The 24,867-nt window shown below is 43.9% G+C and overlaps 1 protein-coding gene across 9 annotated transcripts; it reads left to right on the top strand.

Moving 5' to 3' along the window:
* Positions 1-89: 89 nt before the first annotated feature.
* On the top strand, positions 90-24,118 carry PHF11 (PHD finger protein 11). Of its 9 annotated transcripts, XM_056328508.1 has the most exons (13): positions 118-208; positions 3,766-3,902; positions 4,774-4,909; positions 6,482-6,589; positions 7,359-7,492; positions 10,607-10,653; positions 11,725-11,781; positions 13,936-13,994; positions 16,060-16,126; positions 17,640-17,762; positions 19,084-19,155; positions 22,191-22,245; positions 23,211-23,384. In XM_056328508.1, the coding sequence occupies exons 3-13, from the start codon at positions 4,802-4,804 to the stop codon at positions 23,245-23,247; spliced, it is 867 nt and encodes a 288-aa protein (XP_056184483.1). In that variant the 5' UTR covers positions 118-208; positions 3,766-3,902; positions 4,774-4,801; the 3' UTR covers positions 23,248-23,384. The 9 variants fall into 9 exon arrangements, with proteins under 9 accessions (XP_056184477.1, XP_056184483.1, XP_056184486.1 ...); XM_056328502.1 differs by lacking the exon at positions 22,191-22,245 and having other exon boundaries at positions 90-208; positions 23,211-24,118; XM_056328511.1 differs by lacking the exons at positions 22,191-22,245; positions 23,211-23,384 and adding an exon at positions 21,256-22,184 and having other exon boundaries at positions 119-208.
* Positions 24,119-24,867: the final 749 nt, after the last annotated feature.

The following is a 24,867-nucleotide window of genomic DNA, read 5'->3' as shown; positions in this document are numbered from 1 at the left end:
GCCCCGCTCCCTTACGCGCTCCGCACGGGGGTCAGCAGGCGCGCACTGAGCATGCGCTGTGCGGCGGCTGGGCACGCCCACTTCCGCGCGGGAGACTTGCCGCGGGGGGGGGGGTGGGGGGGTGGCCCCGAGCGAGTGCGGAAGTGGCTGCGGTGTCCGGGCGGGCGGTGAGGACGGAACGGGAGTGGATGGTTCCCGCCGCCCCGCGGTAAGTCACTGCGGGAACGGGGCGGGGGGGGAAACAAGGGCCATCCGGTGTTCAGCGCCCCCTCAGTGCCATCTCTCCCCCCCCCCCCCCCCCCCCCCCAAGTCACGATAAATGGTCCCTGCTGGAGAGTGGGGCTGGGGGAGGGGCTGTGAGGGCGACCCCGTTTTCCCTCAGTGGCGGAGGCCGTTGTCCTGAAGGTTCCCCACCATGACTGGGCCTGCCTCGGCCCTGAGCCTCCCGGGGCGGCAGCCGCCCCGGGAGGCTCAGAGCCTAGGTAGGCCTAGGCAGGTGAGAGCTTGCCCCGCTAGGCCTCAAAGCACAGGGACGTGAGGGAAGACATCACCTCAGCAGGCCCAATCCCCGCCCCGCCTCAGCGCTCAGGTGTCCAGATCAGTGGAGAGTACATCCGCATCCTTCTTCCTCAAGTTCTGCCGTGTGGCACGTAGTGGGGTTGTAGCAAGGTAATAACTATTAGCCTTAAAACATGGCACTGCTGTGTTTAGAATGCTGGAAGCGGTGTGTTAGTAGAGGGTAAGGTGTTACTCTGTGAAGTGCATCAGGGAGTGATTGAGAACTTCTAAGGACACAAGTCCAAACATCTCCCACCTGGAATACCGCCTTCATCTCTGGGCTCCCCAGTACAAGACAGGCATGGACCTGTTGGAGTGGGTCTAGGGGAGGGCTGTGAGAATGGTCAGAGCACCCTCCTATGAAGACAGGCTGAGAGAGTTGGGGTTGTTCAACCTGGAGAAGAGAAGGCTCCCAGGAGACCTTATTATGCCCTTTCAATATAAAAGGGCCTTGTAAAAAAGACTGAGACTTTTTCTCAGCTCCTCTTGTGACAAGACAAGGGCTAACAGTTTTAAACTGAAAGAGGGTAGGCTTAGGTTGGACACAACGAAGACATTTTTTACATTGAGGGTGTAAGACACTGGCACAGGTTGCCCAGAGAAGCTGTGGCTGCCCCATCCCTGGCAGTGCTCAAGGCCAGGCTGGATGGGGCTTTGAGCAACCTGGTGTGGTGGAAGGTGTCCCTGCCTGTGTCAGGGGGGTTTGGACTAGATGATCTTCAAAGATCCCTTCCAACCCAAACCAGTCTGTCATTCTGTGAGCCTTTGAACAGGTCAATGTTTAGATCTTCAGTCACCCCCATTACTTGGATCTGATATGTCAAAATATATCTTTCTGAAGAAAAAAAATAAATTTGTATATCCTCAAAAGTATTTACCCTGTAGCAAGTGAAAGGTAATCAGAAATACAGGTATTTTTGGTTTTGTTGTGAAAGCCCTGCAAAGGCTGGGTGTGTTTATGTTGCTAATGGCTTCGGGGAGAGTGGGGAGGGGGCTTGCGTAGGTCATACCCAGCTAATGTATGACAGGCAGTGTTTCTTTCCCCACAAAGTGTAAATGAAGGACACGGTAAGCGTGGGGTAACAGGCATGTAATTTCATTCTTTCCCCCTACTTTAATAGATCAAATCCTTCACTGTACTGGGGTGAAAAGGAGAGTGGGGCAGGAGCTAGGGCCGTGGGTTGTGGTAGTACGCTGGGAAGTCAGGAGACTTGGGTTCTTTTCCTTACTCTCCTACAGATATGCCAAGTGATATTCTGTGCCTTACGTTTCTTCCTGTGTAAAATGTGTGTATTTACGTGCAAGGGTGCTTTCAGAATTGATTCTGGAGAGGAAAGAATTAGACAACTGGTAATATTTCAGCAAGATTTCTTTGGAAATGGTGAAATCCTTGTGCACTTGCCAAAACTGTTTGTCCTTTTTTACTTTTTGTTTTGTCCCTTTTTACTTTCTGTTTTGTTTCCTGTTTTCTTCCATTTTGTCACTGTTGCAAAAAAAACAAAAACCACCACAGTGTAAGGGCCTCCAACTCTTATAGACTAATTAGGCATCTTAGGTTCCCATAGTCTGCTTCTGTGGCAGTGGAAGTGAAAGCTGACTGTGAAGAGTTGCAGAAGGACATTGTGACAGCGAGTGACTGGACTATGAAATAGTGGGGGAAAATCCAGCATTGATAAGTGGAAAATTATGCATGTGTCAGAGCAATAATGCTAATGCTGATGCCCTCCATACCACTTAGGAAAGAGATCTGGGGGACTGTAATGTGTAGTTCTATGAAGGTGTCAGCTCCATGCTCAGAAGTGGCCTTCAATGTGATTGAAATATAAAGAATTATTAAGAAAATAAGAGAAAAATACAGCGTGCCATTGTGACTTTGTATTATAAGTTATAGCCCACCCTTTTGAATGTCGTTTGCTCCTCTTGAAACATAGCAGGAGTAGAGAAGGGACTGAGAGGTGACAGGGATGATCAAAGATGTGGAGCAGTTTCTGTACAAGGAACAACTGAATAGTTTCAGATTCTTCAACTTTAAAAAGAGACAGTAGGAGAAAGAATATGCTGTCATGAGTGTTACTGAAGGAACTGAGTAAGGAACAATGATTTCTTCCCTTTTCAGATAGATCCTGGGGTGTCACGTGGAATCCGTGAGCAGCAAGCTTAAGGGATTGTTTAGGCAAAATGTAATTAAACTGGAACTGGAACCATGCCCTTAGCCTCTCCCTTTTTGCTTGAGAGCAGCCCGCCAGATCCATTGCCCTGTTTAGCTCAGTATCTTCTACCTGGCAGTCATCTGTAGCAGAAGGCTGGGGGAGAGCACAGGGCCGAAGCAGTGCTCCTGTGTGGGACAGGATACCAAGCTAAATGGGGCAGTGGGTGCAGGCTGGCTGCTTCTGCTGTGAGAATTAAGTCAAGAGCTGTCCTTCCACCGCTTCAAGGTTCCTGCAAAGGTGCTGGAGTAACCCCAAGGCTGACTGACTGAGTGTCCTCCGTTCTCCTGTAGCACCAGGATTTCTCCTTAGCCTGTAAGAACACCAGGGACTGTAGACTCCACCTTTAGCCTCTTACTCCAAAATTCCCAGAGCCCCTGGAGCTGAATCCTCTGACTGGGCCTGGGCAGGGCCTATGTATCTTGCATGGATTCCAGGTATTAGCTTGCTGCAGAGAACTTTTCCTGAGTTCTAGACCGTTCAAAGTCTAGCTTGATCTGCTTTTTAATTTCTTTCCGTCTTTGTTTTCTATTTCTATACTTTTCTATTTATTTAATGCTTAAGTTATGAGACTGATTTGATGGCCACTGCATAGATAGATATTGAAAATCAGTCCCTACCCTTCCTTCTTTACAAGAGATAGAAGGATAGGGGTAAAAAAAAAAACAACCAGATGTGTGTGGAGGCACAGTGACTTGCTGTGAATAAGTAAATTCTCAGTGGCAGGGCCAGAGGGGGAGGAAAAAAAAATAATCCCCTTCCATTCTGGTGGTGTTCTCACTTGAGACTACACCCTCCCTTTTATGGGAAGGAGATGGGAACTAATGAAAACAGAGTTTGGCTGTTGAAAGCCACAGAAAGGTTGTGAGATTTGCTGGATGGTGAGATTTCCTGCCTGTTTTGTACTTGGACCTTACTGCCTCTCTCTCACTATAATAATTTAACTTCAAATCTTATTTTTTGAAAGTAAAAGCAGTCCTTTCTTACCCTTTTCCTACAGGAGTTTGTGCTGTCAGAGGTGACGTCTCCAGCAAAGGGCAGTTTGGAGTACCACACCTAGTAGAAGCAGGAAGTTGTTGAAGATTTCTGCAGTGGATTTGCACAGAAACTACAAGCAAAGTAAAACTTCTGCTACTAGTATATGGTGTGATGCTCTGTACTGGTGGGGGATGTGGGTAAAGGCTTCTCCAGAAGCATTTAGACTGTTCTGTGAGATAAGTAGCAGTCCTTAAAATTTTGCAGCTTCTGAGGGGGAAAGAGAGGCTGTGTGAATAAGAACTTGAGTGGATATGGCCAGAAAAAGAGAAGAGCTGTCCATGGGGTAAATCCCAGGGTACAGAGAAAATTTTGTAGCATGTTAGCCCTTCACCTCGTTAAAAGAGAACATTCAAATCTCTTGTTTCTGTTTCTGGCTTCTGCCCCCTTTTACTTGCAGACCTCTCCACGCTTCTTTGCTACATCGTTTTTACAGTATGGAATTAGCGTTTCTTCCTTCTTTTCTGTGAATTCCTGGAAGGCACTGAGAGGTTTGAGGACAGCTATTTTTCATTCCTTGGTTGACTTGCAGACCCACATGTGGCAGAACTAGCTTTAGGAAAGCACTGCTATGAATAATTGACCTCCTCCAAATAAAAGGGGTTTCATATCTAGGGTGTGACTTGCTGGCCTGCCCTTGGGCCTGTTGGAGCAGATATTGCCGAGCAAGCTTGAAAATTCTTGTATTACCTGCCCCTTATGACTTGTTATTGACTTTACAAGAGGAAATAAAGCAGTTTTCCTCCTGCTCCAACTGCTGGAGCTCCTGCAAGCTGGTTTCCATCCCACTGCTGTCCCAAGAGCAGGCTTTGCCTGGTCAACTAGTAGTTGTTGTGGGAGGAGCAAAGCACCAAGGTTCAGGGAATGTAGGTGAAGGAGCAGCTGGAGGACAAGTGCTAGTAAGCTTTGCTTTCCCCTGTTCTTCCTGCTTGGTGTATGATAGTTGCAGCAATTGCTTTATGTTTTGTCCCAGTTTTCCTACTCTAGGTGTTTTCCAGATAATGGCGAAGATGGTGAGAAGAACGTGTGCATTTTGTTCAGAAGGGGAGGCTGGTTCTGTAATGTATATTGCCAAAGAGCAAAATGTTGCAGCTCATCAGGATTGTCTGGTGAGTGGCTTTTGGTTGGTCAGTACCTAAAAGGAATAAAGAAGAAGGGCTAAAGGGGAAGTTTCCACTGCTTGTCTATTTTTGACTGCACAATGATGTCTGAATTAAAAGGCTGGTTACCAAACCAGCAAGCTTGTATTAGATTGAAAAGCCATGAAAAGGCAGCAGGACTTGGCCGGAATTTTGGAGAGGGGGAGTACACGGCTGCAGAGCTGGACATGTTCATTTGTGGTGCTTTCATGCATTTCATATTCCAGATCCGTGGTTCTAGACACACATAGGGTCTAGCAGTAGGAATAGGTGTTCTTGCGATGCTTAATTGGATGAGGTTTCTGAGACTATAGAAAGTTGTGTACTTACTTAAACCTTTGCAGGAAAATATTCACATCACTTGACATATCAAGGTAAAAAACTTCCCGGTCTATGCCTTATATAAAATAAGGAATAAAAATATCAGAAGTTGATTATATAAAAATATCTGTGAAGCCCTTAAGCATGCTGTGATGGTAGAATGTATTTACTTTTCTTGCTGTCAGAATGCTTCCCCTTTATTCTGGGATCTCTGTGGCAGAATCAATTACAGATGCAATATTCTCCCTTCAGTGAGGGTTGCTTAGTGCAGGAGATGCATCTACTGCTGGAACAGTATTTTGGCTTTCACTGTTCAGCCTTCTTATTCTTGTAGGTTTTAGGTTTACATCTTTATTTTTATTTTTTTTTTTTAGCAGATAGTTTCAGAAACCTCTGGTATCTCTTTTACAGTGTTACTTGGATGTTTTGTTTGAAACAGGTTTTGTTAGGGCTGCAATGCTGCTCCAATGTGGAAACTCTCTTTTCTCTCCTACCCAGCTCCCGTGCCCTGCCCCCCACCCCACCCCCACCCACCCCCCGCAACAACTTTACTAATTTCTCTGCCTTAAGCTTCTCTGTGCTGTTTGGGTTTTTTCGCAGTTTGTTATGACATTCTGAGCAGACAGACTGTGTGTGCCAGCTGAATTTATCTATATATAATGATTCGAAAAAAGTTACTAAGAACTTTCTCTTGCCTCACTTACTGTGATGGCTCAGCACTTCTATGGGAATTAAGGTGGCCTGAATGTGCATGTATACATTTTTTTTGTGGGTTTCTCCCAGGCTTTGTACAAGGTTTATCATGCAGTCAACTGGTGTCAGCATCTTACAGAGAAATATTGCATCCAGCTATAAGGCCGAATAACTGTGCAGATAACAAGGGAAGTGTGTCAGCTGAAGAGCTTTTCCTCCTTACTTTGGGCAGCCTGGACTTCCAGACTTTCATCATTCACACTTCTTACTAAGTTCACTTTCTCACCTTTTTATCTTTTCTTAGTTCACCGTCAGGTCATGTGAAATCTCCTATATAGACAGAGGAACTTCTTTTGACTGGAAAAAGGCTTAAGCACAGCTCCTTGTTCAATGTAGGTGAAACCTCTTAAAAAACCACAGAAAAATTAACCTTCTTTGATAGGGCAAGCGCAAGAAGAACCCTTCTTTTTTCTGCACTGGTGACTCAGTCTCTGTATTAATTCTTAATATCATCTCTTTTGTCTTCAGTTGTTTTCCTCAGGGTTTGTGGAATCTGAAGAGTATAACCCGGATAACCTGGATATAAGGTTTGATGTGGCATCAGTGTTGAAAGAACTGAAGAGAGGAAAGCGGCTGGTAAGGATTTTGTTTCTGAATCTGCTTTTAGTCCTATTTCATAGTACTGAAGGTTGTCTGGCCTGTTTTGTGCTCGGAAAAAAAGTGTGAAGTGCTTGGTCCTTCTGATCTACTAAGATTAGGGAACTTACAGATTTAGAGTTGGAAACATTGATTTGACATTATATCTGGTGAAATTTAGTACATTTTGTATTAAAATGTGTTGGCTTTTCTGGCCTTTTAAGGCCTTAAGTTTCCTAAGAGGCTTTGGTAAAGGACTTTGTAAAGCTAGTGCCTGAAACAAAATTATGCAATCCATAAGTGTAGAGGGAAACACCTTCTGGTTTTAGCAAAAGGTAGGTTATTTATGTGAGATTTTCTTACTGGTTTTGTCTTCAGCTGCACTCCTCCCTTACATCCTGGGTTGGAGCTCTGTTCATTACCAAGTTATCCTAGAAAACAGAAATACAAGCACTAATACCAATAGGTATTGAAATACCTTGGGCAAGATTTAGGGGACGGGCTGGGGCAGCATCACCCAGTGCCCTCACGTGGCTCTTTCTATAATTTTACAAGTTCATCAGTATGAAATAGAGGTAAGATGGCAAAAAGGTGGCTGAAATAATGAGCAGGGTAGGAGTTTGCAGGAGTGAATTTGTCTGATGAGTTATACAGAGGTGACCTGCAATGAAAGATTTGGTTTTCCCACAGGGGATAGTATTTGCCTTGTATGGCAAGATTTTCAGCAGCTGTCTGTAATGCTTACCTGCTAAACCTCATCCTGTTCTAGGTGTGCAACTTCTGTCGCAAGAAAGGAGCCACTGTGGGATGTGAGGAAAGAGCCTGCCGCAGAAGTTACCACTACTTCTGCGCACTCTGTGATGATGCAGCCATAGAAACGGATGAAGTAAATGGAGTCTACCGGTATTGAACCTAATATTTTCTAACATTGTTGTCAGGTTTTTTGTGGTGTTGTCAGGAAGAGAGACTTAAAAATTGTGTGGTTTTAAAAGTTTTTTTTTAAAAAGAGATATGTTCTCTGTTAAAGTGATGCTTGATCCTCTGTTTACAAGCAATAGTGGAAATGTTTTCCTTTCACAGGAAAACATCACAGTAGTGGGAAAGAATCTATTAAGTGTTTCAGCCTGCAACACACCTGAAAGATCACTAGGCCAAAACTGTGGAAGTCAGTCCTTACTGGCTATGTAGCTAGTCTTCAAGGACCAAGATTTTTATTAATGTCGCTCAAATTCTCCATTTCTGTTGGCTCAGAAGCTTCAGTAAATGTGGTCTGAGCACAGAGCAGGCTATAGCACTTCTAAGTCTGTTCACACTAGGCAAATTCTGGTAATTTTCCACGATATGCTAGCAGAGAACTTTGTCACCAAAGACCTTCTTATGTTTCAAGTACATTGCTAGCATTAACATGATTAAACAGACTTGAAGAAAATTTTCTGTCCCAATCATGCTAGTCCTGCTGTCCACTGCCGTCGGGCTGCCTGTGTTGCTGTTAGTAAGTAGATGGAACGAGTTGTTTGGAGGATGCAGATGAAGGGGTTGAGAAACTGGGACTTTAGGGACTGAAGTGCTGAAGTTATAGTAAGGTCTGGGGTGCAAAAAACCCTTGATGTCTGTTTCTGCGCAAGGCCAAAGAGATCACAGACCATGTTAGTCTTAGATTAATCTGTTGGACCAATCGCTACTTGCTCCAGGGAGTAGTGGGCTAGTGCAGTCCTTGGTAGCAGTGCAAGATGGGTCCTTTTGTGTCAAAACACTGGCACTCCTGGCTGCTTCACTAGGGCTCTCGGTCCAAAATAAGTATGTCTTCCTGCAAGGCTGTAAGCCCAGCTTTATAGCAAAGACGATACGTTTAGTTCATGCTTATAAAATCTTCGGGAGTCTGCAAAGCTCATGAAAGAGTATAACTGGGAAGATGGAAACTTTCTATGATGGCAGAATAAATGGCTCTCATTATATAGCTTTAGAAAGGATACCTCAGGCTGAAGAAGACCAGCCTCTCAAGATGTTGAAAGATGAACGGGAATGATAACAGTCCAGATACAAAGTGGTAAAGAAGTGGTTGAATATATAGTTTGATTTGGTGTTTTTCTGAGCTGGTAACTTTGGAGGTTTAGAAGTGGGAGCCTTAAAAATGCCTCGTATTGAGTCACTGTTTGAAGACTAGTTGTGAGACTAGTTGCTTATCATATATAGAAATGCAGGAAACCAGGCTATAGTAACCTGCTTGGAGGAGGTGAAAAAGGACCGGATTAGAGAAAGGTGGTGAGAGGCAGGTTTCAGGGATTTGAACCCAAAGACCTATGCACAGTATCAGTGGCATAAATAAAGCACAAAATTTGTAACAAGCCTGAAATTATTAGAGAGAAGACAAACAAGATTTGAAAAACAGTGGACGTGGATTGATGGCCCACTGCACTTTTTTGTGGTGAAATACAATATACTGAAAAGCATATCAAAAAGAGAGGATTCCTTCGAGAGAGAAAGAGCTGGTATTTTTAAAATCTGAGTTGCCATCGTTGTGATGATGAGCAGTGATTATCAAAACGAGCAGAGCAGATCAAAAAGAGAAGGTATACATTGCTATGAAAGTGGCTAATAAGAGCAGAGGTGAGGAAATAAGTGTAATTTGTACTGCCATCTTGCAAAAAATGATAGTAGAGAGGTGCTTCCAAATAAAGTGGCCTGAGTAGTAAAAAGTATTATCTGTTCTTCATATGATGTTCTTGTACTTAGGAAGGTTATGTTTAACTGGGAAACAGTAGACTTAAAGGGAGAGGAGGAAAAAACAAACCTCCGAAGGGCAATATTAAAAAGCAAGGAATGTAAATAAGGTGTCTCCAGTATGTAGCCTTCTGATTGGATTCTTAGGCATGTGTAAAATCTGGGGGTTTGTGCATCACAATGAAATTTCCTGAAAAAAAGCTGGCTCGTCAAGGGAACAGACTGTGTTTCTAAGGTCAGTACTTCTATTTTGTTAAAATAAAAGAATGACAGTAATTAGAATATGTCCTAATAAATGCAGTTCCCTTTAAAATTTGCTTCCAAACACTTGAGCATTAGTCTTGGCAAATAGGTTTGTAATGAAGAGATCAGCTAAACCACACTCTTGACAGGGCAATTTTGCTTAAAAAGTGATTTGGGATCCTTCTGTAAGAAAGGCATATTATAGAAGCTGGTTCACATTCTCTACACATTATTGTATCCAGAAGATAAGGAATGTTTCCAGCTGTATTTGTTACCTTTTGCCTCTTCCATGGAATTCACATTGCTCTTCTGGAACCAGAGAGAATATTCCCATCTCACATACTAATAAAGTCTTTAAGGAACAAATGGATTGAGCATCTTTAAGCTACTGGATCTCAAACAAGGTGCCCTACTTCCTCAGGATTTGGGGACCACCTCATCAGCACTGGGCAGTGGAAAGGAAGGGGCACAGAGATCTCCAAGCAAGTAACTGGTGCAGTGCTGTGTGGCTATGCCAGCACATCGTGCAGGGCTTATAAGTTCAAGCTGACTGGTAAGCAGATACGTCTGAAAAGGTTCTGGACCTGGCCCGAGTGGTACAGGGCAACGGGGCAGAACTGCAGTAGCTATGATCAAGCAGTATTAGTACTCTGGTATTTCACCTTGACGGCATTAATCTCATTCTAATAAGGAGTTTCAATAAAAGTACCTCTGCCACAGTGACTGCAACATCAGATAAAATGTGTCTGACTCAGGATTTGAACAGTGAGCAGGTCGAAACAGAGTGGGGTAATGGAACTGATAATTCAGAGCTTTGGTGTTCAGAGTTCACTGAGGCTCTGAAAGTACAAATACAAGCTTGTGCATGTATGTGACTTTACAGCAGGCGCTTTCATAGGTGGGTAATGCTGAACAAAAATCCTGATAATTTTTTTAAGCGTTTTTCAGTTTACGTTCAATGAAAAGATGGGAAAATATCTGTTAAAATCAGTCAGCATAACTCTGTTTATTAATACTTTTTCTCTTTTTCTTAAAATTGAACTTAAATTTTAGAGTGTTCTGCCCAAAACATGACCCAGGCAATAGGACCAATCACTATGGTGAGTTTCTTTAATGGCTTCATTGATTTCGTTTGTTTTAAAAGTTTGCATCCTATAGTCAATAACTCATTTGAACAAAATAAATGTTACTCCGCCTTTATATTGAGCGGTGGATTTCTAATCTTGCAGGAGTGGTTTGGTTGAGATCCATGCATATGCACAAAAATTGAGAAGGTTTTTTGAAATAGGAAATGTTTCTATTTAATCTTCCCCAAATCTCCCTCAAAACTGCTGTAAACACTGTGGACCTGATCCTTCATGGAATTATTCTGACTCGGTGTGGGCAGGTAAGCCCAAACAGCTTGTAAGATCCATGTGAGAGAGGAGAGCCACGCTAAAGGTGGCTTGATGCACAAGCTTGCACTTGATTAGCAAAAGAAGGCTGTTACAGGAGAGGTCGTCTTGGGATTTTTACCTATGTTAAAACGTTCACATTTGTATTTTCTGTATTGACTGCAGTAGTTTTTTAAATAGGGCCTTTCATTCTGAAGGATCCCAAAGAGCTTTTTAAGTGTAACAAAAGGGTTATACAACCCTCATTTAAGGATTGCTTCCTTTGCTACAGAAGTGCAGCTTCATTTGGCAGTCCTGATCCTTGCTGGTTCAGAGGTAGTCAGGAATCTCACTGAGTTAACCAAAGCTTTGACTTCATTAACCTAATGTATACGGTCCTGCTCAAAACAGAGTGGGTCCTCCACTGGCCTTTTCTTTGAAGTTAAGCTCAGTTGAATGGTGAGCACTAATGCTAAGAGTGGTGTGCTCCCACTGAAGTCTAGCAAACTTTGGCCAATCTTCTTGGCAAAGTGTGGCTCCACCCTGATGCCCCTCAAGGGGTGGGTTAGGTGATTATCATTTAAACTTGCAGACATAGGGTCTGTCTTAGCCAGACATACGGTCCGTTTAACATCTGATATTGCTGCGGTTCACTAACCAAATGCAGCTTCTTATTTCACGTAGTAGTTTTGCTTTTTATTTATCTGTAGTTCTGAGGCCTGACGTTCCCTCCCTTTTGAAAATTCATTAATTTTATTTCTGTGGTCTAATAGTTGTCAGTCTGTTTGGTTCATCCAGGGTCCCAGGTGGTCTGCTGCCCAAGTACTAGACCGGACCAGGATTGCTTCATTCCCGGTATGAGATGAGATTAAGGTATTAGGTCCAGCCCTATAGACCACCTCCTTCATAAGGATGGCTTAAATCTTACGAGGTTGAACAAGTGCTGCATATACAATGTATGGTCCATTTGCTGAGAAGAGAGTCCTTTCTTAGAGGAGACCTTCCAGAGGCACTTCATTTGGAGACACTCTGTTTATGAGTGGTAAATGGATTCTGCTGGCAGTGTCTGCCCCGCTTCCTGAACGAGCTTCTCCCACCTCTGAGAGAGTAGCTGTGAGAGTCGGGTCAATGACACTTGGTTGAGTTGGGTCAATGACACTTGGTTACCCGTGCCCCATGAGAGCAGCTCTCAGATGTATGCGTGGCGCTCAGAATAGCCGTGGGTATCTGCTGGTGAGTTGGCTGAAGCAGCAGGCACTCTGTCAGGCCCACTCCTGGCCCACCTGGGCAGGCAGGGGACACCTGTGCCCAGTGTGTTTGCAGGTCTGCACAGGGTGGGGAGCGAGAGAGGCTGGGATGGGAGCGCTGTGGCTCCATGGTAGAGTTTTGGCTTTCAGGATCCAACTCGGGTGAAGTAGCTCAGCTGTTTCTCTGGGGCAGTCCGAGCCAGTGCTGGGCTGTGTGGGAGCAGGAGCTGACACAAAAGGGCTGCCTCTCCAGGCTTGTTTCCCCCAGTAGCTTGGAGAAAATGGGGTTAAGGAACATTCCCTTGTTCTTGGTCCAGACAACATTCCTGTGCTGAAATGTCAGGGCTTTGCTGTGTGATTGGAAGGAGACAGGGTGCCTTAAGGGGCAAGAAGCTCTCCTTGCAGCTCTGTGCAGCACAAACGGAAGGGCAGTTTGGGCTTGGAAACAGGCTCTAACCTCCGCTTCACTGGAAATGTTGGATGTGCCCAGAGTGAAGGCTGACAAATGCAAAAGAGTGGGGAGCGGTAAGAGCTGAGCTGGCCTTTGGACTGTTCCTCATGTTTTATAAGGCATACCTACAGCAAATACCAGGAAGAGCTGAGAAAATCCTGCCACAGGTCAGGATGTCATGCTAGACAGCAAGGAGCACTGTGCCTACAGCAGCATCTCCTAGACTGCCCCAAATTAGGCCATCCAGCTTTATAACACACGAAGTGAGAGGTTATGATTTCCTTTCAGGCCATGAAAAATGCAAATGTACAGCACCGGTACACAAACCCCAAACTTCTTTCAACAGCCTTCCTGTACCAACAGTAACTCCTTGTTCCTCTTAATAGGGTGATTTCTAACAGGAAGAACCTCAGTGCTGCCCAAAGGATGTAGAGTTAAACGGGAAGGGGGCATATAACCCCACTGCATTTAAAACCCTCAGGTTTGGGTGGGAGGATGTGCTCTTCACTAGGTTTCTCTGCTCCTGCCATGTCTTCCTTGCCAGAGTTATTGTTCTCTGCTTGTGATGTAGCTGTTTTCAGCGGCTGCCAGTTAGGGTGTTGGAGAGAGGCTGGTGCATGGCTGCTAGAGAGGACAGAGTGAAAGCAGATGGTTTTGTGGAGATCTCATACCACGTCACTAAAACCACTTTGTAGCATAATATGATAGCCAACTTACAAGTCAAATTGTTTCTGGAGGCTTTCTAGGAGGGTCATTATATTGATGAAAAACCGAATGCAATTTGTATGTCTTTTGGGACACTTAAAATAATTCTTTATGTAGGCTTAGTTTTGAGGGTGTGCTAACACAAACAAGAATTTACCGGGGGAAAAAATGGTCATCTTTCATAAATTTGCCTGAAGTTTTTACCACCTAGAGGTACTGCTACTGCCGGGGAGAATAATCAATCTGTTTGATTGTATTATCTGTTGATAATACATGAGTTTTCTCACTTTTCCTTTCTGATTCTCTCTGCCACAGTCAAAAATCTTACGTTAAAAACTAGGGTCACTTTATACTTGGTTTAAAGGCAAACTTCTAATACCACAGTGATTCTTCCTAATGGTTCAAGCTTGTAATTTTTCTTACATGGAAATAATGTGAATTCCACTGAAATGTCAGGTGTTTGGGAAAGCCAAAACATACTCTTACTTTGCCACCCAAAGTGCCTCACTTTTATAGCTCTTTGGGGAAAAAAAGATAAGTTGAATGATGTGAAATCATCAGTCTGAGATTGAAGCATTGGTTACTTTGTTGTTTCTTGATTCCTAGATGCAGCTACTAAGAGGAGAAGACATCTATCGAAATCTTCCACCATCACGGAACAAATGGTAATTCTGAGTTTAAGTAGTTCTAAAACAGAAACCTGCATCTGCTACAATAAAGTGAAGTATTTTGGCAGTGTATTCAGCAAGAGACTTCCTCACAGAAGCATAACTTTTCCTTTACAGCTGCCTTGTTTTGATCTTGTCATTCTGTCAAAACAGAACTGTTTGGGTTTGGAGCTGCTTCAGGCAGAGCAATGCTGCCCTTGGGTAATGTGACACAAATATGATAGGAACCTCTGAACCAGACTGACTCGGTGGCTGTGATCTTGACATGATCAGCAAGAGCTTCCCTTTGGGGGCTCCTTTTCTTTGGAAGTGCTACTTCTCTCAGATTTGCTTAGGGCTTGACACGGTTTCCATGAAAAACAGCTTTTGATGAGTCACTTGGCCTTTTAAACGGGCACTTGTTTTGTGAGCCTGTGCTTGTGGGAAACGTGGCAGATTTTCATTGGCAGGTCAGGCAGTTCTCAGTTCTGCTGGTGAAAGTGGCCTTACCAAGGGTTCAGGAGCTATCAAGCAGAGCATCCCTCTGGTTGCAGGGGGTGTTGGTTTAGAGGCTGTTAGCCTGTAAATACAGCTTATTTTAAGTTTTGAGGCGATTCTCTTGGCTCCACAGAAGTATGCATGGGAACTCCCATTGACTCTTGGGGGCGTCAGGATTTCCCCTTTCTAGAGGAATTAGCATACAGCTTTCCTTGGGGAAAACTTTGTCCTTCGCAGGTCATGTGAGGGGACGTGGATGATCTTTTGCAGCTTTTGTGTAGTACTGTGTCCTGGTTTCAGCTGAAACAGTTTTTTTCTTAGTAGCTGGTGCAGTGCTGTGTTTTGGATTTGGTGTGAGAAAAATGCTGATAGCACACTGATGTTCTTACTTGTTGCTAAGTAATGCTTGTACTAAGTCAAGGACTTTTCAGTTTCTTGGGCCCTGCCGAGCGTTCTGGAGCGGCACAAGAAACTGTGAGGGGACACAGCCAGGACAGCTGACCCGAACTAGCCAAAGGAATATTCCATACCACAGAAGGTCATGCTTAGTGTAGAAATTGAAGGGAAGGAGGAGGAAAGGGGGGACGTTCAGAGTGATGGTTTCTCTTCCCAAGTAACCGTTACACATGCTGGAGCCCTGCTTTCCTGGGGATGGCTGAACACCTGCCTGCCCAGGGGAAGTGGTGAATGAGCTCCTTACTTTGCTTTGCTTGCATGCACAGCTTTTGCTTTACCTACTAAACTGTCTTTATCTCAAGCCATGAGTTTTCTCACTTTTCCCTTCTGATTCTCTCCCCCATCCCGCTGCGGGGCAATGAGCGAGCAGCTATGTAGTGCTTAGTTGCTGGCCAGGGTTAAACCATGGCGTACTCTCATAAGGGTAGGTTATTTGTCTCTAAGAGTTTCTCAGCAGTAAATCCACTTATGTTCCTGGTATTGTAACCAAGATTCATTTGACCTGTTACCCATGCTATTAATGCGCTGTTTCAGCTGCTCTCCAGTGGTCCCTATCTTGGAAATCAATGCAGACACTGCAAATAAGAAGCTGAGAGGACTCCAGTGTTTTTCGATGCAGCATAAATTGTTTACAGTTGTGTAAGCAATGCATTTTTACACTGCTGGAGTTTTGTGACAGAGCTTAAGAATTGTAGTGCTCTGGTATGACATGGAACAGCAGCAAATAACTGTGTCCTGTCCAAAGGAAAAGAAAAATATTCCCCCTCTCTTCTCAAATCCTTTCTAGTATGACATCATCAGGTCTAGGGAACTAAACATAATTTGCACTGGGAGTTAGCAGCAGGCATTTGTTAACATCTGTGCTGTTTGCAAATGCAGTAATTAAGGAGGGCGGTGTCCCAGGTGTTGGGCTTTTCCTAAAGAGTTTTTGCTTTGAAGCAGTTTTTGCTTCCCTTTTTAAAAATGAAATATCTGGAGAAGAATATTGTGAGCTGTGCAGAGAAGCTGACTGTATTCACAGAAATATGGGCTGCTTTTTAACTTTCTGCTAATACAGGGGTAAGATAATGAAAACAAAGCTGTGAATGTCAGTATGGTGTAAAAATACATTGTTTTGATTTTCTTACAGAGCACAGAAGAGACAGCAGAAGAAAACAGTTTACAAATACTAAAAAGGAAAAACAACAGGCATAAAGGTGCGCCTCACTTTATAGAACAGCTAGGAGATAACTGTGATCTGTTATGTTGAAGTTCAGAGCTTGGAGCTGGTTGATAGCAGCAATGCTGCAAACGCGTATTACTCTCCTGAGACGAGTGACTGACTCTCCAAGCTCTGGCAAGGGAGCAGAAGTCTGATCTGCGGAATGACTGTGCAGGTTTTAACAACTGTGCAGCAAACAAATCTGTGCTGTGGCTGAGACTTGCTGTGTGATGCGAGCCGGTGAATTCACCTGGGCCTGCCCCTGCTCTCTTTGGCTGCTGTGTTCAGCTGTGTGTCTCCAGTGGGGTGCCTCTGCCTGCCCCCCACCTCCTCTATATCAGTACAGTGGAATTTAAAAGGGAATCGGTCCTCCTTCACCTCGGTCTCCTTGCACTGAGCCCCTCTTGAAGGGCAGAGGTGCGTTTCTGCCAGGCAGCGCCCTGGATGGCTCAGCGGAGGGGGTGCTGTGAGGAGAGAGGGCCAAAGGATAGCCCAGCACTGAGAGAGGAGCTCTGTAGCTTGCTGGGTAGGAATGGGGCTGGCTAAACGCTGCTGCTACTGTTACTGCGGCCACCGCATGCTTATCTTACCTTTTGAATTGGGCGCTTGACACAATATAGTATTTTACTGCATAAAGATGCTATTACAACAGCAAGATCAGCCGCTGGACCCATCCTTCAGCGCTGCAGTTTTCATGTTACCCCGAGAGTCCTGCTGCAATTGCTTGTCCGGATTACGCTGTTGCTTGGAAGTTTGGAAGGTGTGATTATTCACCTTCCCATGGCATGGTGGTGTAACAGTAGGTAGCTGCCTGATGGGTTTTTTCTGATTTTTTACTACCACTCTAAAGAACAGGGAACCTATACGGAATCCTGGAATACTTGTAGGGTGTCGAGCGAAAGTGAAATGGCATTTCTTTTCTCACAGCGTCTCCAGTAAAAAGTAGCATTGTTTTTAATGGAGACCGGCGGACTTTTGTGAGCTGCCCGATAGCTTTCCTTTTGAACAGCCCATTGAACTGAACCCTGTCACTGACCTGCTGCTCCGAGATGAGGAAAAAATAGGTAGTTACTTCTCTAGCAATCCAAGTCTGACAAAGTAGGCATATGAAACGGGCTGTAATAAACAAGTTTAATGCCTGGATCACTTGGAGTAAAATCACTTGGAGCCTTAATTTTCTTAGCAATAAGAAATGCTTTCCTATACTAGGGGGCATCAGGAGGATTTAGGAGTGGTGCATTTAGGGTTGTATTTTATTTGCTTTTGATGACTAAAGCCAAATCTAGAGCTTAGGTAATTTTACGCCCAGTGCAATGCTTATGTTTGCCTGACCATGTTTTTATTCCCACTGGAAAGGACTGAGTGGGTAGCTGGAGCAGCCAGAGATTTGCATATGTATTTGTTACTGCAAAGAGGACTTCATCCAAAGTTTTAGTTTCTGAAGTGAGCAAGTAAAGCCCACTTTGCAGATTACCTCTATGTAAGAGTGTGGTTTTGTGTTTTAACAGTCCGAATAGACTTCCTTAGGAAATGCAAGCAAGCGGGGCTTCTGGATGACATATTTGAAGAAATGCTGGACACGCTTCACCTGGCACAGGAAAAACTGATGGATGACAACACTTCAGAAACAGGTATGGAGACCCGCGGAGGACTCTGCTCTCAGCAGAAACACTGATCCGAGTGCCCGGCGCTCGGGCCTGGGTCACCTTCCTGAGGATACTTCTGTCATGCTAAATGACTGGGTCCTGTCTTATGTCTGCAGCTGCACAGCAGGTGGAGAGTACTTTTTGGTATACCTGTGTCAGTAGAGGGGAAGAGCTGCCAACTCAGCATGCTCTAGTAAGGCCTTCTAACTTGAATTTCTGAAGCCACCTTTTACCTGTTGGCATAAACATAGGTAGGTTTGGCCAGGCCTCTTCTCCTGGGCACTAAAGAAGAGAGAGTTCCTGAAGAGAAACAGAAGGTTTTATTTGGTCTGTGCTGTTCTTACAGCTTCACAAGAGGGACCAACTATCCGTTAATATCAGCACTCTCTTTTGAGGGAAAAATCCCTGAGTATGAACATGTTAGGTCTTTGGATGATGAGTTAGACCTTCATTGTCAACTGTTAGTGTGTATTTGGGGGTTTTATTGGTTTAAGTATCAGCTTGTATGAGCACTTTGGATTAGAATCCTCCAAGACCATTGTTGTTTTGTCCACAACACAGTTAAAGAAAATTTCAAGCATTTTTCTCCTGTTGTCCTCCCTGCTTTAAAAAGCCTTTACAATGCCTTTGGATAAAGACTGCTAATTTATGCAAAGTAACTGAAGCAGATGCATGGAAGGTGAAATGTCCCACCTAGCTAAATCTTCCTCACGAGCAGCTTGTGTGTGACATGACAGCAGCTGGAAGCAGTAACCAAGTCGGGGATATGTTAGAGGTTCAAAGGCTTCACCATTAAGCAGACCTCTTAACAGTCGTGCAAACTCTCTGTAGGTGTTTTGTATTTTGTTTTAATGGAAGCCTCAGTTATGAAATTGAGGCATAATTCTGGGCTGGTTTTTAACATCAAACAGCGATAGCTCTGTTCCACATGTCACATGATCTGTCAAGAGGAATTGGTACGGTCAGCCCTGCCATCAACAGTCCTGACACAGTGGAATGAAATATGACATAAGTGTATTGCTCATTTTTTAAAATGGGCTGTTCACGTGGTGCAGACCCAAAAAGGGAATTACAGGCAGGTCCCCTTTCCTGTTTTCTGTATGAAACTAAAACCAGGGCAGAACTCAAAAATCGATCCTTCTTTCTCAATATAGATTATGGGAAGGAAGGCATCTTAAAACTTCAAGCAATCAGTGTGATATAAAGTAATTACTGTTTTGCGCTACTTCTGTGGGGCTCTGCATTAGTGTGAGGGTTCTGTAAACTTTTACTCAGTTATATTACATCAGATTATCTCTTTCCACAGAGTATGAAGAGACAGTAATGTCACTCTTTGACTGTGGACTGTTTGAAAATATACTGACAAATATTCATTCAGGTACGTGAAAAAAGCTGTTGGAACACTAGCAGTTGGTGTGGTTTTCGCATTGAGGTTATTCTTTTGAGCATTTTGATACAATGACCATTTAAAATAAAAATTCCAAGGAACTGTTTTCTCAATATTATATAAGCAATTGAGTAAAAGGCATTGCTACCTGAATCTTTAGGTATTTCTATAGTATGTCAGTATGACAGTACCTTAGATCTGGCTGGCTGACCTGAAGGGGGAGGCGAGTCACAGTTCCACCGCTTTAGAAGACCAGAGGGTCTCTGCCCCCGAGGAACTTCCCTCTCCCGCAGGGTGTGCTCCCATCCTGTTCCTGCAGGTTATTTATTTCCCTTCCTTCTCAGTGCCTCCCATTAGCAGCTTGCCTGCGTTACAGCTCTGCTTCTGTCTAGACTGGCTGTTGTGTTTCAGTTAGGTGCATTCAGTGCCATGGGCAGAACTTCCTGGACCTAATGGCAACTGTAGTGTGCTTTGAAAAACAAGCTGCAAATGCTCCAAGTGAAATGAAAACAAGGGCAGGAGCAGTTGCTTGGGTCCACCGGTACAGAAGGAAACTCTGGGGCTTGGACTCCAGCCTCAGCTGCTGGAAGCAACAAGGTTAAAATTCTTTTTCAGATAGGCAAGTCTCTTGCTTCTATTTCCCTCTAACAGTTAGTGGCCTTGTTCTAATTTCTGCTTTAGATTTGTCCCTGTGAAAATGGAAATGGGTTTTAATTAGGTAACACTGAGGTTCAGCGTGTGAAGGTGATGTTTGCTAATGTTTGGTGTTTTCCCTTCACTTGAAAAAGCCAGGTTCCTCTCTTCAGTCTCCTGTTCTCACATTTAAATTCCTCCTTTGGAAATGAGAGTGACTGGTGTTGCAGTTATCTGGCATAAGGTTCCACCAGTGCCTCATCTGAGGGCATTAAAACATCTCTGCTCAAAACTCCTCGTGTGACACAGCCAGCCTTGGATCACACACATTTCTTCACAGCTGCATCAATTACCTCATCCTCTTCTCAGCTTACAGGAGAAATTCTTGGTATTTGACCTTCTGCCTCCCTCTGCTTCTTCCCGTTTGTTCAGAGGCACACAACCATGTGATTCTCATGTGTAAAAGTTGTCCCCTCTCCAATTCCCCACTACTTGAGCAGCTCAGTTCTTCTGGTATCACACATTCTTTTTTTCTGATACCATCAGCTTACTTTTCATTTCAAGGTCAATACCAAAAACATCCATCAAGCTTGGTTCCAAAACAGAGCCAAGAGGAGCTCTTGAAGTGAACCAGTGAGAAAGGGGTGAAAACCATGTTAATTTGGAGTGAAACTGTAGGGAGGGAAGGAAATCACCAGCTTTTTTTTGTTTTGTGGCGGGTTTTTTTGTTCTTTTTGGTTGGTTGGTTTGGGGGTTTTTTTGTCCTAATCTGTCTTCCATGCTCTAGGTAGCAAGTCTCTGTGATGACATATAAAGTCTCGGACTAGATAAAGTAGAACTAGTATAAATACTGTGGTGTTTTTGATCTTTCTCCTGGAACTAATGATTTTGGGTCATCTGACCTGCTTTACCTAAAATCCATTCTTTCATTTTATCTTTTTTTTATTTGGATCATCACGCAAAACGTGTTCTAAAGCCTTAGGCACCAGCACAGCAAGGTTACTCTGAGCTGTAATTGCTGAGAGTGCTTTTTGAAATCCCCTTTATATATAGGGATAAACAGTTATCTGGCAGCAGCATGCAGCTTTACTGCAAACTTGACTGCATTTAAAACTTTCGTATTGGACCTGCTGTCGCCTCAACAGCAGTTTCAGATTTCTTTCCTTCACAGAAAAGTGACTTCCTTTAGTTTTGCCTTCTGTTCGGTTGTGGTGTGTCCCACTTGGAGCGATACCTCAGTCACCTTTAATCTCCTCTTTGCTGGGCAGCAGCCTGTGCAGTAGCTTTTTAGCTCCTTGGTAGCATTTTTTTCAGGGAGTCTGTAGCAGTGAATTCTGCAATTCGGTTGTGCAGACAAAGGCGGCGATACTTCATTTTAAAACTGTTGTGTGATCATTCCAGGTCCGCGTTCCTGAGGCCATTCCTGGTTTTACGGAAATACCTATTGTGTCCCTTTAGGTCATCTGCATGAGGTGGAAGGTTCCTGATCTGTTATCTGCCTTCCTGTGGCATCGATCCCACAGGCCAGTCATTCCCATCACTGACACCTTTCTCTGGGATCACTGACACCTTTCTCTGGGCTGTTCCGATTTCTGCCATGTCCTTTCAGCAGAGGGGGAATGGAGCCGTATGTCCTCCACCTGTAGGGCACCCATGCGCTGAATACACAAACACAGCTGTCATGTTTGCTCTTTGTTCTGTTTATTTCTGATTATTTATTGATTCGTATCCAAATATCCTCAGAGTGGTCTTTCTTCGGCTCCCACTTGTATGTGTCCAGCTTTTTCTTGAAATATGTGCGTACTAGTTCTTTGAACCACAGAGACTTGATACCAAATGGGAACGCCAGGAAGGCTGCCTGGGGCAGGCAATGAAGACAGTGGTTTCTGTTGCAGTTGTCTTGTCAACAGCTGCGCCGACAGTGAAACGGTGGGCACAGACCGTGGTGGGACAGGGATGGGACGTGCTGTCAAATATATGCGCTGCCTGACTGCAGAGGAAAGCAGAGAGCAGAGGGGTCATCTGCTTTCTGTCAGAGCTAGGGTGAGGCAGCAAGCCCCTCTTTTAATGAAGCGCTACCCAAAATTTTCAACAGGCAGCGGACACCACCGTTGTTCTGGCTGCCCCTTTTCAACATCCACACTGAAGCTCATTGGGTAATGTATTAAACGTGTTACAAAAGAGTGCGCATGTACATAATCGTCCAAGGACGCACACAAAGAGCAGCAGTGATGGGCTTTCTGAACAAACGGGAAGAAGCAGAGGGAGGCAGAAGGTCAAAGGTGCTTTTTTTTAAAAAAAAAGTATCACCATTGAGGATGGTTCAGGCTCTGTAATTCAGAATAAACGGAGGTAAATGTCTGGAGCTGCTTTCCCCACCCTGCCTATTACAGCTTTGGAGACCTTCTTCAATGTCTTCCCCCCCCAAAAAGAGGGAATTTTCTTCAGGTTTGTACAAAACACCTTGTGCTTCTTACTAAAATTTTAATTCTGATTTTTTGTTGGTCACTGGCTAACAATGCTGCTCAGAGGTCACTGATGCTTCTGTGTGTTTTGCTACTGAACTAAGCAAGCACTTCATTTAAAACTTGCAATTAACAATGTAAGGTGATGGTAACGCTTCTGAATTCCAGCAAGTTGTGTACTGAGCTCTCACTAATTTCACCAGTCTTTAACATTAGAAAAATGGAAGTGGTAGGGAAGAGCAGAAACGCAGTCGGGCAAGGTTTTGCAAATAGGGTCAACAACTTGATTAAATCCCATCAGCACACTGGCAGTAACTATTTTGCTAGAAGCAGTAACATTAAATGCTCTTGAGTTGTGTTTTTGAGACTCTAGCTGTTGAATATGGTTGTCCAAACCATCTCTTTTTATGTTTAATCTTGTTGTTGGCTAGAATCCATTAGGCTTGTAAATTTGCTCCAAGTGTTTAATTTAGAGATGTTATCTTTAAAGATTTAAAATGCACCTTTATTGGAAGAGCCCCTATACAAATGGATTCTGAAAATGGAACTGTTAAAGCTCACAGGCTAAGCAACATTCGATTAGTAACTAAAGTACTAATTTTTATATTTGCTGTGACAGTTTAAATTAAACGTATAATGTGGCTAGTCTTGAGAGGACAGCATATGGACGGCCAAGTGTTTTCTTTTGATGCTTCCGCTGGTCTCATTTCATGCAACACACAGTCTGGCTCTTTACGAAGAGACCAAGCGTGCAGGCTGTTAGGCTAAAGGCTTTGCTTTGGAAAGGCAGAGGTTTCACTGTAGGTGAAACTAAGCACTGGTAGCCCCTGCAGTGTTAATGCACATACAACATTAATATATATATGCACATATTAATATATAATTGCACATGAATTAATAACAGTTACATATGAATAAAAGCTTTTATCCCTTTCCTTTTCATAATAGGAACAGAGGAGAAAATCCAGGAACTTCTGGAAAGTAGAAAAAGACTGGATAACAAGATTGAGCTACTGCAGGACTTAAAAGAAGTCGTCCTTCCTACCCCAGAGAACACCGCTAGTACATCTAGTACGATGTCTGAATAACCCCCAAGTCTGTCTGTTAATGGTGTCAGTATTTAGGATTTTCTAATGATAGAAACCATAGAGCACGTCTGGTCAGTGTCTAAGTAATCCCCCCCGCCCCCCCACCCCCACCCCCCCCCCCCAAGACAGGGACACAAGCAAGAAGTGAGTGTTTTACTCATTTTTATACCTCACTGTTGCAATAATTTTAAGTTGTCCCTTTCTTTAAATTTTACTATGGATCAGTAAGTGTTATACACCAAATTTAGCTTTTTTTAAAGCTCAACAAAACCCTCTGATGAAGACTTTTTTCCTCAAAGACAAAGGAGCATCATCTGCCACAGAACGTTAAAGTCACTTTAACTGTGGGAGCCTTCTTCTGACTGTGTGCGGTAGCCGCACGCAGACAGTGATGTTTTAAGGATCACATTGCTGCTTTGGCTTTCCAAAGAAGATGAATTAGCAGAACTTGCACTCAATGAAGCCTTCTGAATTATAAACAGGATTTTGTGGGTTTTTTAATTAAATGGTTCCCGATTGCTTAATGTGTAACTAGTTCTGCTGTAATGGCAGTGGTGAAACAGTGTTTGCAGGCAGAACAGAGATGGTTGGGCATCATACTCTAAACAATGTGTTTCAACAATGTGATCAAACAATGGCCTGTTTTCCTTTCTCCATTAAGAAAGGATATGGCTTCCATGTGCTTAGTCTTACAAATTTGTATGAATACAGAAAAGCTTTGTTTAGCTACAAAATGGTAAGTTAATGAAATAAAATGTTTTTAAGAAAGCTGTGTCTTGTCATGCTCACTCACCCCACTGGGCATGGGACATGGCTGAGGAGGAGCTATGCTGAACCAAGGGCTAGTTTAACTACACCTTGCCTCTCAGTAACAAGTAGAGCAGGACACGAGCGATCCAGCGCCCAAATGATGATATCAAACACCACTTGTCATGAGAGGCTGCAGCACCATCCTGTTGAAAGAGTTGTTACTCTCTCCCTGACTAGTAAAAGTTTGTAACTTGAGCTTGTTCTGCATGGAGGTGGAAATCAATAAGCACAAAGTAACAAGTTCCAAAACATAAGCTTTTAGGGTAGAACTATTAGCTGTGCCACATAGAACAAAACTAGAGTGGTTTACTTGCTGATACAGTTCAGGCCTGCTGGGTGTCCAGGACTAGAAATAAAACCCATTTCCTGCCTAAGCCAAGGACCCGAGCACCACTCACCGCTATTCTGCCTAGAAAACCCCCACTTAAACTGAAAGTGTATTGACATGAAGTGGGGATTTCTCTGTTCTTAGGGAACAAAGGAAGATGCAAATCCACTGTCATCACAAAGACATAAAAGCTCCTGTGGGCCCTTTTTTCCTATAGCAGCAATGCAAATTACTGACAAGCTTCAGAACAGCTTAAAGGACAAGTCCTGTACTCTTCTGTTCCACCCCCTGCCAAGCTGAGATCTTCAGGCTGGAGTTCACAATCCAAAACAAGGTGTAGAAACAGTTACGACACAGCTGGAAGCATTTTGTCTCAGAC

This window comes from Falco biarmicus, chromosome 2 (genome assembly GCF_023638135.1).
Source record: "Falco biarmicus isolate bFalBia1 chromosome 2, bFalBia1.pri, whole genome shotgun sequence".
NCBI classification, from domain to species: domain Eukaryota; kingdom Metazoa; phylum Chordata; class Aves; order Falconiformes; family Falconidae; genus Falco; species Falco biarmicus.
This window is presented reverse-complemented; position numbering and strand designations above follow the sequence as displayed.